We start from the raw sequence: 14,546 nt of genomic DNA, 5'->3' as shown, positions 1-14,546 counted from the left end.
GTAGCTGTTAGCAGCTCATAGCTGTCACAGAGTCGCTTGAGCCTAAGGCAAGAATAGAAATAGAATACTCCAAATTAAGCTGAAAACCTAAAGGATATTTGAAGAGTGATAATTTATGTTTTTTCTCAAACAATTTCACATCTAAAGTACATTTCTGAATCTTAGTAACCCAAAGAGTGATGGAATTATGCTTTTTTACATTTCTTTTATTTATCTATTCATTGTAGGACATTACATGCATTGAAACAAACTAGTGAATGCCAGTTCATCAATACAACCTTATGAGTCCTAAATAAAAAAAAAATGTTTAGGTATACTTAAAAATTTTTTTTAACTCCAGTGAAGAATATGATACATTTGTAATACTTTGTGCTAGTATAATACGTGAGCTGAAGTCTTCTTACGCACCAGACATGTGTTGTCATCATGTGCTCCTTGCTGGGATCCCTGGACCAATGATTTCATAACGGTAACCTGTTAGTTGTTCCTAAGAAAGGCGTTGTTTTGAAAGCAACGTCCCCAGGCAGTCTATGCATAATCGTTCCATGGTACTTCAGGCGAGATAATGGTTTCCAATGAATTTGTTACATTTCCAGACCGGAAATGTTCTCAACCATTGGTGTATATATAGGGGTTGGTTCCATAGAGGCAACATTGCTTGAAATCCTCAGAGGAACCTTCTGGACTCTTTTGTAGAGGTAACATGCATTTTTCTTTATATTCTAAATATTTCTTTATTTAAGGGTTTTTCAGACTAGAATAATCAGTTTAAATGAGACACTTTTTAAATCAACTGCTATGTGTAGTTCTACTGTTAGGCATCATGATGCTGCAACTAAATGGTTTTAACATGCAGATTAATCTATTGGTAGTGATTCTAAATGTATTAATGCACTCTCTCCCCAGAAGTGACTTATTGCCAAGAGAAAAAATGGGGACCTATGAGGTAAAGGTGGATACTGCTGGAGGAATTTTCCCCAAAACCACGAACTACATATATATGAGGCTGGTGGGGGAAGAAGGAGAAAGTGACTCAACATGGATTTCTGAAAAGGTTGTATACCTTTCTCTATGTGAAAATCATTTATAAGTGATGTCTTGATGTCTTTTTTTGCATCTTATCTAAATGTCATTCTCTTAAAATTCACAGTGTGAGATAAAAACCGATAAATCTCTTGGAAAATTGCAACAAATAGTGATTCACAAGGAGACTTCATTTTATATGTTCTCTGACGACTGGTTGCCAGAAAAAATAGAAGTCAAAACTCATAAAAATGAAACCTACATCTTCCCCCTGTACACCTGGATTACTGATGGTGGGAAACACTACTTCAGAGAGGGTCAAGGTTTGTGCAAATTCAATAATTTTACGCATCTTATTGCTATAAACCACATATGTCCAATAATTCTACCATAAGGCTGATGCATTAATACAGATCATTTGTCCAATGACAAAAGAATGTATCTCTCCTAAAGAAGCGCAGGCAAAGTATGAGTTTAAAACAGATATATAGCTATAAATGACTTAATTTTATCGCCATAACACAAGCTGTCCTTATTGAGCACCATTGAATTGCAGCATGTGGTCTTAATTTCGCTAAATATTAGGTCATAAGGCAGGCGGTCATGCTCTTGTAATGGGTATGAAATATCTATTCATGTTTATATTGAGAATTTAATCATTATTGAGAGAGAGAGAGAGAGAGAGAGAGAGAGAGACTGACTGACTGACTGACTGACTGACTCACTGACTCCTTAACTCTAACTTGTTGCTGTGTTTGCTTTAGCTTTTATACCCTCTGAGGACCCTTTTGACCCATCCAGTCGGCAGGAAGAGATTAGCAAACGACAAGATGCATATCGGTGAGTGCTGACAGTTGGTATAGAAATTCCATTTATGCCAACAAATTACAGTTAAATATTTATACAACTGATTCAATAACTTTTTATTTCAAAAAAAATATTTACTGTGTTAAAACTGCCTTAATGTAAAACAATAAACTGAACAACTAACAAAAACCCAAAGGTAAAAACTTGTTACTTTAACATCTTTTTAGCTGGAAAACATCTGAGAAAGGAATACCTGATCATATCAAAGCAAAAGACACGGATGACCTGCCTAAAGACGCCCAGTTCACATTCAGCAAGGCGACAGATTTTAAGATTGAGGCAATCAAAGGGTTAGTCCTTATCCTCTAGATGTTGGTTGATCGTCAAACTTTTCTGTCACTTTGCACAAACAGACAGTAATAAAACATCTTGCACATATTGTAATTCATTCATTTTAGTAACAGTGTTCCTTCTAACTTTATAGCATGGTTTGGGATAAAGTGAAATCCTTCTTTTTCGGTGATAATAAATGGTCTGGTTTTGATGAGATTGGTGCCATGATGGACTACAGCAAATATAAACTTCTGGGTATGTTCTATTATTAGGAATATATAATACATATATACATTGGCATTTTGTTAATTCCCTATAAATTCATACCCTATCACATGTAAAAAGCAAGATGTAAATTCTGTACTTTGTTACAGACTATGTCAGAAACAACTGGAAGGATGATGATTTCTTTGGCTACCAGTTCCTGAATGGTCTTAACCCCATGGTGATCAGACGCTGTGATACCCTGCCTGACAACTTTCCTGTCACTGATGACATGATCAGCCAGTACAGCAAGGGTCCCTCTAGTCTGGATCAGGAAATGAAGGTGATTTTTTTAATGCTAAAAGTCTGATTGTTACATCAATGTGATATTATTTGCCAGAAAATGTTCACTAAATGTCTTTAGATACTCTGTTGACAAATACAAAGTTCACACCTCAGGTATCAGACTAAAGCTTATTTATTTTTATCTCTACAACAATGTGGCAACATATTTCTGTGTGACTACGAGATACTGGATGGAGTAGAAACAAGAAAAATCCATGGAAAGCAGCAATACCTGACGGCTCCACTGGTGCTGCTCTATAAAACGACTGATGATAAACTGGTGCCTATTGCAATTCAGGTTAGATTTATGCATCAAAAACTAGTTGTGCTACACCCAGAAATAATTAAAGAATGATCCTTGATTGCACCAGGTTGGGGTAAGGATTAGTACACTTCAAAAAATGAACCCCATTAAGCCCAATGGAAGAGGGCGATACGGACTTTGCGTCATGTGTTGAAGTTGATCAAAAATGGTTCAGGGCCTTTTTTTCTGTTTTATTGTCTTATATTTCAAAAAATAAATCCCAATGTTGTTTTTGACACACTTTTTTTTTTCAACAGCACTTTGAATACAAAAGATCTAGATTCAGACCATCATTCTGATATGTCACAATGGCTGCTTAAAATGTGTAAACCTTTCTAAATATATAAAACTTAATTCTTACTTGTAAAATCTTTTCATTTTAAAAATCAGTTTCTGTTACAGAAATTTAATTTAGAAAATATATTATTATAGTTAGGTCTTGGAGTGTGAGGAGTGCTTTTTAATAAGTGTAAAAACGTCCTGGTACGTATTTTTAGGACACAAATACTTTGTTGGCTGGTATAAAAAACCTTTTCAATAACTCGGTGAACAACCTTGTCAGCTTTCACAATTTTCTTGCATAACATTGTTACAAATGTAATAGTAACTTTTGTATCCTGAATGTTTTATGCACAGCTTTGCAAACTTTCAAACACAGTTAATTACCGTAAATTCTCTAATATTGGCCTGTATTCCATTAGCGGCCGGGACTCTAACATTGGCCAGTCTCGCTGTCAGAGGAGGTAAATAATGGCCGGTCTCTAATACAGGCCGGGGCTATAAACGTTTTTTTCTGGGCATACCTCAACATTATACTTGTGGTAGTAACATACAAGTACCACAGCCTCTTTCCAATAAAGGCCTGGACCGCGATGCACTTGAGTGAAATAAAGGCCCGGGCCTATATTAGAGGATTTACGGTATATACAGCTTAGATTTCATAACCCTAGGCTTTGTGACAGGAAGGAGACCTACAATGTGTATAATATATATATATATATATATATATATATATATATATATATATATATATATATATATATATATATATATATATATATATATATATATATATGTGTGTGTGTGTGTATCCTTTACTCTTGTCTTTTGGAGCTTGGGGGTACCTGATAACACTGGTAACCCGCCACCCCAAGCACTCTGCCATTCTATTATCCTTTATTTTTTGTTTGCAATAATCACTAATGAATTTCATTCCAATGCATAAACTAACCCTTACCCTGCCTTATTGTTTTATAGCTGAAACAGGAGCCAGGAGCAGACAACCCAATTTTCCTTCCTACTGATCATCACTATGAGTGGTTGTTGGCAAAAACCTTTGTAAGAAGTGCAGAATTTAATTTGCATCAGCTCAACTTTCATCTGCTGCGCACTCACCTGCTGGCTGAGGTCTTTGCAGTGTCCACTCGGCGCAACCTACCTATGGTTCATCCACTGTACAAGGTAAGTGAACCTGCAGGCTTGGTGACCCTATTTCTTCCTCTGCTATTTTCTCATGTGGGGTTCCCCAAGGCTCGGCCCTGGGTCCCATCTTGTTTCCTCTCTATTTACTCTTGCTATGATACATGCTCAAAAAGCATGTTTTTTTTTTTTTTTTACCATTACTATGCAACCGACAGTCAAATTTATGTCCCTCTTAAAAAGAAAGATGCTTGCTCTATCACTATCTTAATCAAGTGTCTTGATGACATAGAGGCCTGGATGTCTCTGAACATTTTACATTTTGATGAAAAAATAAAGCCATTCTTGCAAGAAAATAGTCTGAAATGGTAATCCACACATTTTTTACTACTCGGCTGGATTATTGCAATGCCCTCTATGTGTCTCCAGAAGTTTCAGCAAGCTTCGGCCCGCCTTTTAACCGTCACACGCAAGTATGAGCACATCTCCCCCATTTTAGTTTCACTCCACTGGCTGTCCATATATTTTAGCATTCCCCATCATACTGCTCTGTGCTTCTACATCCTTATAGACCTATACTCGCTCTCGCAGGTCAGCTGCTCTTGATGGAGCCTAAAATTAGGTGGAAGCTCAGAGGGGACAGCGTTTTTGCCATTGCCATTTGATTTTATTACATTTCATTCTTTCCATCTCAAAAAAAACAAACAAACAAAAAAACAAATATGTTGCCTGGAAGTTATTAAAGAATCAAAATAAATACAAAATAAAATATATAAACCTGTATTTATAAAACTGGAGCTCCATGATGAATTTGGAATTTGGAACAAAATACAGAACAAAAATTATAGTCAGACTTACTTAATTGGTTTTACTTTGTTTTAATTCAGACAACTGGGCTTCTTTGATGAGCTCTGATAGCTCAGTGTGAAAAACAGTTGATCCCAAGCTCTACATCCAGGCTACCGTAAATGCGTATGGCCATTGTTTCTTACTTTAAATGTCCAACTTCCTCCACATTTTTTGAATTAGCTAATGTTTATGTTTGGCACCAGAAAAAGCAAAAAACAAAAAAAGGAAAAAAGGTGAGGGTTCATGAATTTTTTTCTCTGTCCTCAGCTTCTCATACCCCACACTCGCTACACTCTGGCTATTAATGTCCTGGCTCGACAGATGCTAATATCTGAGCATGGTGTCTTTACAGAGGTGAGAAAACATTGTTTGTTCAATAATGAAATTTATGTTTTTTAAATGAAAACAATTTAACTTGGACTACATTTTTCATTAGATAGCAGCTTCGGGTGGAGAGGGTATGTTCCAACTCCTGAGGAGATCCTTGTCCAAAATAAAGTACAGATCCCTCTGTATACCTGATGACATTGAAGATCGCGGGATGGACAAAATTCCCAACTTCTACTACAGAGACGACGGAATGAAACTGTGGAACAGTCTACACAGGTAAAATTGGTTATGGTTGAAACTTGAATAATCCATCCATCCATCCATCCTCTAGCACGCTTATCCCGAGTGGGGGTGCTGGTGCCTATCTCAAGCAGTCAATGGGCGAGAGGCGGGATACACCCTGGACAGTTCGCCGTTCCATCGCAGGGCACTTGAATAATCAAACATATGAAATATGTTTTTCATTCAGTAACTATGCTGGTGAAGATTCTCAGTCATCCAGATCATAGTCATTTCAAAACATTAAAATCAATCCACTAGACTTTGCTTCCAAGTTTGAAGATGTTACGCTTTCCATCCAGGAAGCTTTTTCAATTAAAAATGTCCATAACAGCATTGAGTTTGAGGCTTTATAGAGGGGAGCAAAAACATAGCCTTGTTTTGGCTTTGAAAACATGCAAATTGAACCGGACGAAAGGGTCCGCCCCTAAGGAATTGACAGTCATTTGGGTTCTTGTAGACAGCAAATCCCATGATGCTTTGCGAGGACAGCACTCCGCGCAAAGCATTCCAGGATATATCCGTATATTCTGAGGCCTTGCTTTTCATCTCATACACTTTGTTGACAATTTTTCTCTTCAAAAATTATGGCTCACCACAAATGTTCGCCTGACATAATAGACATTATTTTATCTTCCAACTCCTAATGTTCTCTTGTGTGTGTGCTCTGCACAATGACATAATCAGCATTACAAACATAAATTTAAAGACACTAGATCACTGTACTGTATTCTCCTTTTCAGCTTTTATAACAATTTATATTACACAATAGCAGATATACAGCAGATATAATTTTACATACTTTAAAGTGTAAGTTGTCCCCATCTTTTTCATAAAGCTGTGGAGTAAGTCTTTATTATAATATTAATCTCTTTTGAACAATGCAATTCTCTATCTGCAAAAGATTTGTTTCAGGAATCCTGAAACACTACTACAAGACTGACAAGGATGTGAAAGCAGACGCAGAACTGCAGGATTGGATAGGGGACATTTTTAAACATGGATTTCTTTCCAACAAAAAATCCGGTAGGTTTTCAGTTTAACTCAAAGAAGAAAATTCAACTGTAAGGTTCTACATTTGGGGATATATGCCATGCCCCCTCTTTTAGAATTGATAGTCAATGCAGTTTGGCTGGTTTTGTGGTACAGACTTGGTTTTCATCCTCACACAGATTAAGATCAAAGGCTTTAGGGATTACTCAGACTCAACATCTCGATCAGGGTTAGTTTGTTTGTGATTTGCTTTGGATAAGTAAAGGTGCAGGCCTTAAATTTAGAGGAAAAGGGTGATAGAGTTTTGGAGCAGCAACAGCTCAAGTTCCCGGTCAGCTTTTAACATGTACACAGCAAACTCAGCCTCACTCTAATTACTAGGAATGCACAGATGTTAAAGGGCAAAAAGTCCTTAATTAAGACTTACTATACACACTATTAATGACTTATCCCTGGTCTACACCAGAGGTCTTCAACAGGGGGTCCGCGACCCCTAGGGGGTCTGCGGAGGTACTGCATGGGGGTCGCGAAAGTCTTGGTTGATTCCTTTTTTTTATATTCCCTCCTGCAATTTTTTGCACTAATTAAAATGTCTTTAAATACACATTAACATGAATTCAACACACTGTAGTAAACAGATAAATGAAAGCAGAAGATGTCTTTCAGTCATCAATGCACACATACAGCGACACACAGGAGCTCTTTCAAACCTGGGCACCGTTTCATTCACAACACCTGTCCCATCAACCAGGAATCAGATTCAGAAATACTTGAATAATCCCAGGGAGAAATTACTTTCGTTACATGACTCCATATGTAATAGAGTGACTATAGGACCAGTTTGATAGAACACAATTTCATACAATATATATAATTAGGGGGTCCCCGCTCCATCTCGCAATCAGTTTGGGGGTCCTTGGCTTTGAAAATGTTGAAGACCCCTGGTCTACACTAAGAAAGTCTATTGATCAATAGAATGAAAAATAAAAAGCTTTACGGTTGCTCAACTCAAAAAGTTAGCTGATATCACAAAGGATTATTTTAAAGAATTAAAAGAGCACTGTCTAAAATCCTCATTGGCTTTAAAAATTTTTGATAAACATCAAGGTTCAGTTGTACAAACGTGATCCTTACCAATGTATTCTATCGTTTCTAGTGAACCATCTCCTTAAATATCAGATTTAAAAAGTGTGGTTAATTTCCAAGAACCAGTCTGAAGCTTAATATTCTCTTGCTTTACCTATTAACTGCAAAACTGCTTTTGATGGTTGTTTTTGGTCATTGTCCTACTGGAACATCAATTTTCTTTTAACTATTGATCTGATTCCCCTTGCGGTGAACCCACCTTGTACAATACAATAGTTAGTCGAATAGAACAAAACATTTGTTAAAGCTATACTTGGCTCAATATTCTGCTTCATCTTGATTCTTCCAATCTCTTTCTATAATTGTGATCAGATGGCGCAGTTATGTGACCATTGAAAATGTCTTCAGCCTTCAATTTGTGCAAATTTAAAACATTTAAAATGTATTCAAGTTTGAGAAACCCAAACTATGATAATGATAATGTTAAAAATATTGAGTCCACGTAAGCCTTTTGGATGAGCTGTATATAGTGGAGGCATACAATCTTTTGAATAGGAAGCAAGAAATGTATATATGTCTGCATTTTTTTTTCTTTATTAGGAATCCCAAACAAATTTACAACAGTGGCTGATCTGGTCAAGTTCGTCACCATGGTGATCTTCACTGGCTCGGTCCAGCATTCTGCTGTGAACTCTGGACAGGTGAAGCTTTGTGTTTTATAAAAATATACTCAGCAATGTTGTTTAGATCTTGATGGATTAATTATCGAAAAATTTAAACTAAGCTGAACTATGCTGATTCATCAGTTTTATTTATGTGTACTTTAATCACTATGTAATGGTGTACTCGTGCAATACTGAACAACTAAAAAACTTTTTAAAAATGCTATAAATTCCTGTATTCCTGTGATTGAAGATGTTAAAGTTGTGTAAAGTTGTGAGCCAAAAAGGTGTTTGTTAGTGTTTACAATCACTGTTGTAAATATTCCCCATTCTGGTTTTCACGATTGTTAGCTCTAATGCCAAATAAATTATTCTGTTAGATCAACTGTAATTTAATTAATATTATTTTTTTAAATCCAGGTCAGAGTAGGCCCCAACAAATCAAACTGTTGATTAAAAATGTTCTATTAATAATGTTTTTACAATATTTATCCCTTAAATCTTATGACAAGTTATTTATTTACCCCAGTTCGACTTCGGTGGCTGGATGCCCAACCTGCCGAGCTCCATGGGATGTCCCCCACCAACCAAAAAGGGGAAAGCATCTGAGGCCACCCTAATGGAGGCACTGCCAAACAAATCAGTAACACGTCGTACCGTGGAGACCTTGTATTTGCTGACTCAGACGTACAGTGACTTTGTAAGTGGGAAAACCTCAAAGAACTATCTTTATTATTTCTGATTTGCAAAATACATTGGTTTTGTCTGTATGTGTATTACTGTATTTTCCAGCTTTTAAGACAAATCAGTTAAATTAAGGATAGTTTTCAGTATGTTTTAAAATGTTATTTGTGCTAAATCAGTTTGCCGTTTGTAAAAATATTTAGAAATGTTAATAAGTTTATATGCTTGAAAAGTGAAAAGCAAATGCATTTTATATATGTTTCTTAATAATACTTTTAGTTGGTATAACTTGACCAAAATTCAAATATCAGTCGAAACTATTTTTACATATTTTTTATTTCCTCAGGTCGCTTTTGGCGATTACCCAGAGGAGCACTTCACTGAGAAGGAGCCCCGCAGGCGGATAGAAGCATTCCAGAAAGAGCTGAAGCAGCTGAGTGATGAAATCAAGAAAAGAAACAAGAAGCTGGATTTCCCATACGAATACCTGGATCCAGAAAAAATCGGAAATAGTGTTACTATTTGAAAACTGGATGTTTGAACCTCTTTTCAACCAGATTTAGCAACAGATTCACCAAAAATATACATATATACACTTATCTGTTCAATCAGAGTTTAATAATGAATATCTGGGTTTTTAGGTGACTTTTTTTAATACTTCTGGTGTGTGGATGTTATGGTGATAGTTTTCTTCTTCCACAAATGTTGAATGATTAAAACAGATGTCTATGTGGAAGTTGCAGAGAAATATTTACCATTTTTAAGGGTTTCTTTTTTTATCATTTAGATGTGGGTTTTGTCAGAGATTTCCCAAAAATAATTAGCCTGGGGTAAAGTGCTAAAAAATACCAAGGCAAGAAACAGAAAACATTTATTCACAGTATAACAATTAGCGTTTTCTAACAAAAAAGTTTTCCTTTGTTTATTTTATTCAATATCTTTTGCATACATAGATATGACATGCAGGTTTAATATGGGTGGTGGATTTACATGAGTTATTTTCTTTGGTAATATTATAGGCTAAGTTGATCTCACGAAGACTTTGAAAACAAAAAGGTTTAATTCTTATTCTTTAGGCAATGAGATATATGCATTTCTAGTGGTTAAAAAATGTAGAGGTACATTTAAGATGTGATACACATTATGGTACATAGAAAAATAATTTTGAACTGTCAGTTGTAAGATTGAAATCAACATAAATGTACTGTTAAACTAAATCGATAAACTTTCTAATTGGTGTTGGGAAAAAAAATTGTTTTCTTTTCTTTAAACACCAGCTGGATCTCTTTTTATTATTAATTGTGTCTCTGTATGCGTACTTATTTCATTTTTGGAGTTTGCAGAAGTGCAATAACGATAATACATCTTTGAAACTTATATTTGAAGGTATACATAAAAGATAGGTTGACAGGTGATTATCCAAGTGAATAAAAATGTATTTTAGTTTTATCATTAGGCTTACAAACCTTATTTTGACTAAGCAGACAGAATGTGTCCTTTTTCCGAGTCTTAGTTTTTATAATTGTTGGTAAAAACATTAAGGGGAAAATTTAAAGAGCAAAACTTTTGCTAAGTTTGGGTCAGCTTGGGTTACCACATTGTACCACTAATGGAGCTGGAAATTCAACTGAAGAAACCCATTGTTCCACCTTCGTCATAGCCAATCAGCTTTGAACCACACCTCCACTAAAGCCAATCAGCATCCAGAGCTCATCTTAAAAGGCTTCCGATACGCACCTGTGTGACTTCATTCAGATGACACTGTTTCAACTCAAAGTGAGCTTCGGATCCTCAGCCCTGGCTGCTGCTCAGATCCTATCCTCTGACACGCCTGTTGATCCATGCAATGCTGCAGAGATTGGCGGCTCCACCACGCCCTGTTCCCCATCTCCAAACATTTCTGTTTCAGCCATCAGCAGTCAGCTGGCTTGCTCTGCCTTCAGCTCACTGACACTGATTCTCTGCAGGTGAGACTTATTTGCTCCAAGGCTTTAGTGTTTCCTCATTCATACCTTCAGCGCATTTCTCTATAAAAAAAAAAAAAAAATATTCAGATTTACAAGTGCAGATCCCATCACATACATCTTACAGATAGTACATTTTATTGATTACATTGATAAATTCACATGTTATGTTGCAGAGAATGTTTTGTGTGTCCAAGGTTTTAAAGAGACAATAATACTAATACAGTTGACGGGTTCATAAAATGTAGGTTTTTGCAAAAGAAGAACTGAAATACAAAATTATGGATACAATTTCTGCAGAAAGGAGAGACAGTTGAACCCCAGACTCAAACACACTGTTTCTCACTGGACCTCCTCCGCAGAGTATTTTATTAACAGAACATGACGCATGGTTACAGAGTATTGTTCTGACAGAACAATTGATCAGTTCATGAAGACAGAATGCTCCATCAGAATGATAAAGCAGGATGGTCTCCTGACTGAATCATGAGATAGGAGTGGAGCATCCCCTTGCAAAAATGTTTTATAAGCACACATTAATTTTATAATTCCTTTCCAGTAGTTTAATAGTTTTGGGCAATCCCAAAATATATGGGTGAGATCTCTAATTAGTCCACAATCCCTCCAACAGTTGTCTGAGGTGCGGTTAAATCTAAATGTGGAAAGAGGAGTCCTGAAAAATCTCACTTTAATTTTCCATTCAAATTCTCTTAACATTGGGCTATTTGATATTTTATGACCCTCTCGAAACATTTTCTCCCAGTCCTCATCATTGATTATTACATTAATATCTAGTTCCCATTTTCCTTTAATACCATATATTTTGTATCAGTTATTACTTCCTCTTGCAGTATTTTGTAAATATAGGATATGAATTTGGTGTTTATATTTCCTTTTATTACAGAGAAATAAAATCTCTATGTTTGAGGGGGTAATTGTAAGTTTTCCCCTTCCCTATGTTTCTGCAGATAATGTCTCATTTGTAAATATTTATACAGATCATGTGTTGGAAGATCGTATTTTCGTTGAAGTTGTTGAAAGGGCATTAGGTTTGCATTTTTTAAACATTTCATCTATTCGAATCAATCCTTTTTCAACCCAGTTATGCAGTCCAGATGTAGGAAGAAATTCAGTGTTATGGTCAAGCTGTATTATTCTACATAATGAATTGGGTAGATTTAGTATCTTTTTGATCTTTGCCCAGGTCAGTAGAGTAAACTTAACCCATTCGTTATTAATTTTATTCTTTCTCCATGTGTTTTGGTTAACAAATGGGATAGTTATCAAGAAGTATGTCTTGGGAGTCACCTTGTTCCATCTTGTACCAAATTGTATCTTTTTCTTGGCGTATCCGTGTTATTATTGATCTAGTTTGTGCGGCCCAATAGTATTTTGCTGGATACATTTCAAAAGCCATTTATTCAGAATATTAAATATGGACATGGGTATTTTTATAGGTGAGGTTTGAAAAAGTCAGATTTCAGAGACCATCAATACAGTAAAATGGAGGAACAAATCAAATCCCAGCCTTGAAGAACATTTGGGCAGGAAATCAGTTGTGAAAGTTTAAAACGTAAGTTGACTTTTTTTGTTTTAACCTGAATCAAGTTGAGATAATCTGTTCCTGTTTCTGTCAGAACCGGTCCCAAAACCCACAGTGTCCATAAAGTACAACCATGAGAAGGATGCCTGGAGTCTCACCTGTGAAGCCCAAGTCACTGCTGACTTTGGACCTGTGACGTATAAATGGAAAACAGGTGACACAGAGTTGTCCACCGACAAGGAGCTGCTGATAACAAAGGTATGAGGATGAGAAACCCTGGAAGTACTCAGTAGAACCTTCATGGTTTGGTTTAGAGTTTTCTATTTATTTCTCAGCAGAATAAGGAAAGCTCCTTTTTCTGTGAGTTGGAAAACTCTGTCAGCAGGAGCTCTAGTGAAACAGTGAATAACCCCTTTATCAGAGGTGAGATAGAAACATTCCCATCTATTCTTTATAGTTTACACCTTAAATCAAACAAAAACTTCATATCGGGATTATCTGTGATACAATGATGTTAAAATTTATTGATCGTATTGATGTTTCCTAAAATAGCGTTTTCCCCCATTTGCATATTTCAGATCAATAACTGAATGTGATGTATCAGACAAAGAGAGCAGACATTTTTTTAACTGATTACTGACTTGCTCTATGTTATAAAGTAACTACTCCCTAAACCTAAAAAAAAAAAAGATTTTTTCTTTTCAACTTTGCAGCAACAACTGCTGCTAGCTGGCAATTAGTCTTTAACATCACTGTTGAGGAAACAGCTGTCTCGATGTAGACATGTCGGAGTAAACAACCTGCTTAAGGTCATGGAATAGAATCTAAATTGGATCTAGGTCTAGACTTTGACTAGGCCCCTCCTTAACTAAGTTTTTCTTTTTTAATCATTCAGAGGTCCTGGTGCCCTTCACTACATCCTCCTGCTGCAGAACCCAATATAGTTATATAGATGACTGGACATGGTCCTTTAGAGATTTATTGTAGAGAGCAGAATTCATGCTTGAGTTAATTACAACAAGTCATCCAGTTCCTGGAGCTGCAAAGTAACACATACCACCACACTACTACCGCCGTGTTTGACAGTGAAAAAGCTAGATAAAAAGGCTCCTAAACTCATAGAACTGAAACTAAACACATAAATCTGATTATGGATGTGATGCAAAATCATAATTTAGGAAAAAAGAAAAGCTTTTGTAGCAGGCAGTTGCTAAAATGTTATTGAAATAAACAGCTCACTTTGGAAATAATAAATGGCATTAATGAAATGTCACTCTGATGCTACTGCAGTTCTAAATGTTCTGAACAGCCAGACTGATTTACATCTCGCTGAAGTAAGTCTGGCTGTTCAGGCTATAAGAATTCACCACTGAAATGTTTAAGAAAGCTGAAACACCATCCATGGGATTAACTGCTATGAGCTCATCCTCTAAGGGAAGATTTGGGACTGTTTTATCTGCAAAGACTTGGATTTATTAGATACATTTACTGACAGCAACATTGTTCTGCAGGCGAACAGTCGTCGGTCTGAGAAGCATGCAGAGAAAGCACGAGGACGATCTGCTGAGAGGAGAGGAACACATGGAGAAATGAACTGGATTGGTAAACAATCAAAGTAATGTATATTTCCAGTGTTGTTGAAGCTACAATCAGAGAGAAAATTGGAAAATAAACTCGGCACTGATGGGATGGATACTGGTTTGAATTAGAATGTGTATACA

At 36.2% G+C, this 14,546-nt stretch overlaps 1 protein-coding gene and 1 long non-coding RNA gene across 2 annotated transcripts; one reads left to right on the top strand and one right to left on the bottom strand.

Annotated features, from left to right (window-relative positions):
* Nucleotides 1-541: 541 nt before the first annotated feature.
* LOC119794447 (polyunsaturated fatty acid lipoxygenase ALOX15B-like) lies at nucleotides 542-10,577 on the top strand. Its single transcript, XM_038302032.1, has 15 exons — nucleotides 542-698; nucleotides 907-1,054; nucleotides 1,151-1,346; nucleotides 1,788-1,863; nucleotides 2,058-2,180; nucleotides 2,315-2,418; nucleotides 2,538-2,710; nucleotides 2,867-3,010; nucleotides 4,274-4,477; nucleotides 5,552-5,638; nucleotides 5,721-5,890; nucleotides 6,798-6,919; nucleotides 8,573-8,673; nucleotides 9,164-9,334; nucleotides 9,665-10,577. The coding sequence occupies exons 2-15, from the start codon at nucleotides 932-934 to the stop codon at nucleotides 9,842-9,844; spliced, it is 1,974 nt and encodes a 657-aa protein (XP_038157960.1). The 5' UTR covers nucleotides 542-698; nucleotides 907-931; the 3' UTR covers nucleotides 9,845-10,577.
* Nucleotides 9,637-11,615, bottom strand: LOC119794449. Its single transcript, XR_005282218.1, has 2 exons — nucleotides 11,056-11,615; nucleotides 9,637-9,805 (listed from the first exon to the last, which is right to left on the bottom strand). It is a non-coding gene; the product is annotated as an uncharacterized LOC119794449 (long non-coding RNA).
* Between the last annotated feature and the right edge of the window lie 2,931 nt (nucleotides 11,616-14,546).

Source organism: Cyprinodon tularosa, unplaced genomic scaffold (assembly GCF_016077235.1).
Source record: "Cyprinodon tularosa strain WSP-4 unplaced genomic scaffold, ASM1607723v1 ctg48, whole genome shotgun sequence".
In the NCBI taxonomy this organism is placed as follows: domain Eukaryota; kingdom Metazoa; phylum Chordata; class Actinopteri; order Cyprinodontiformes; family Cyprinodontidae; genus Cyprinodon; species Cyprinodon tularosa.
The sequence above is the reverse complement of the archived record's forward strand: the minus strand, read 5'-3'. Positions and strand labels throughout refer to the sequence as shown.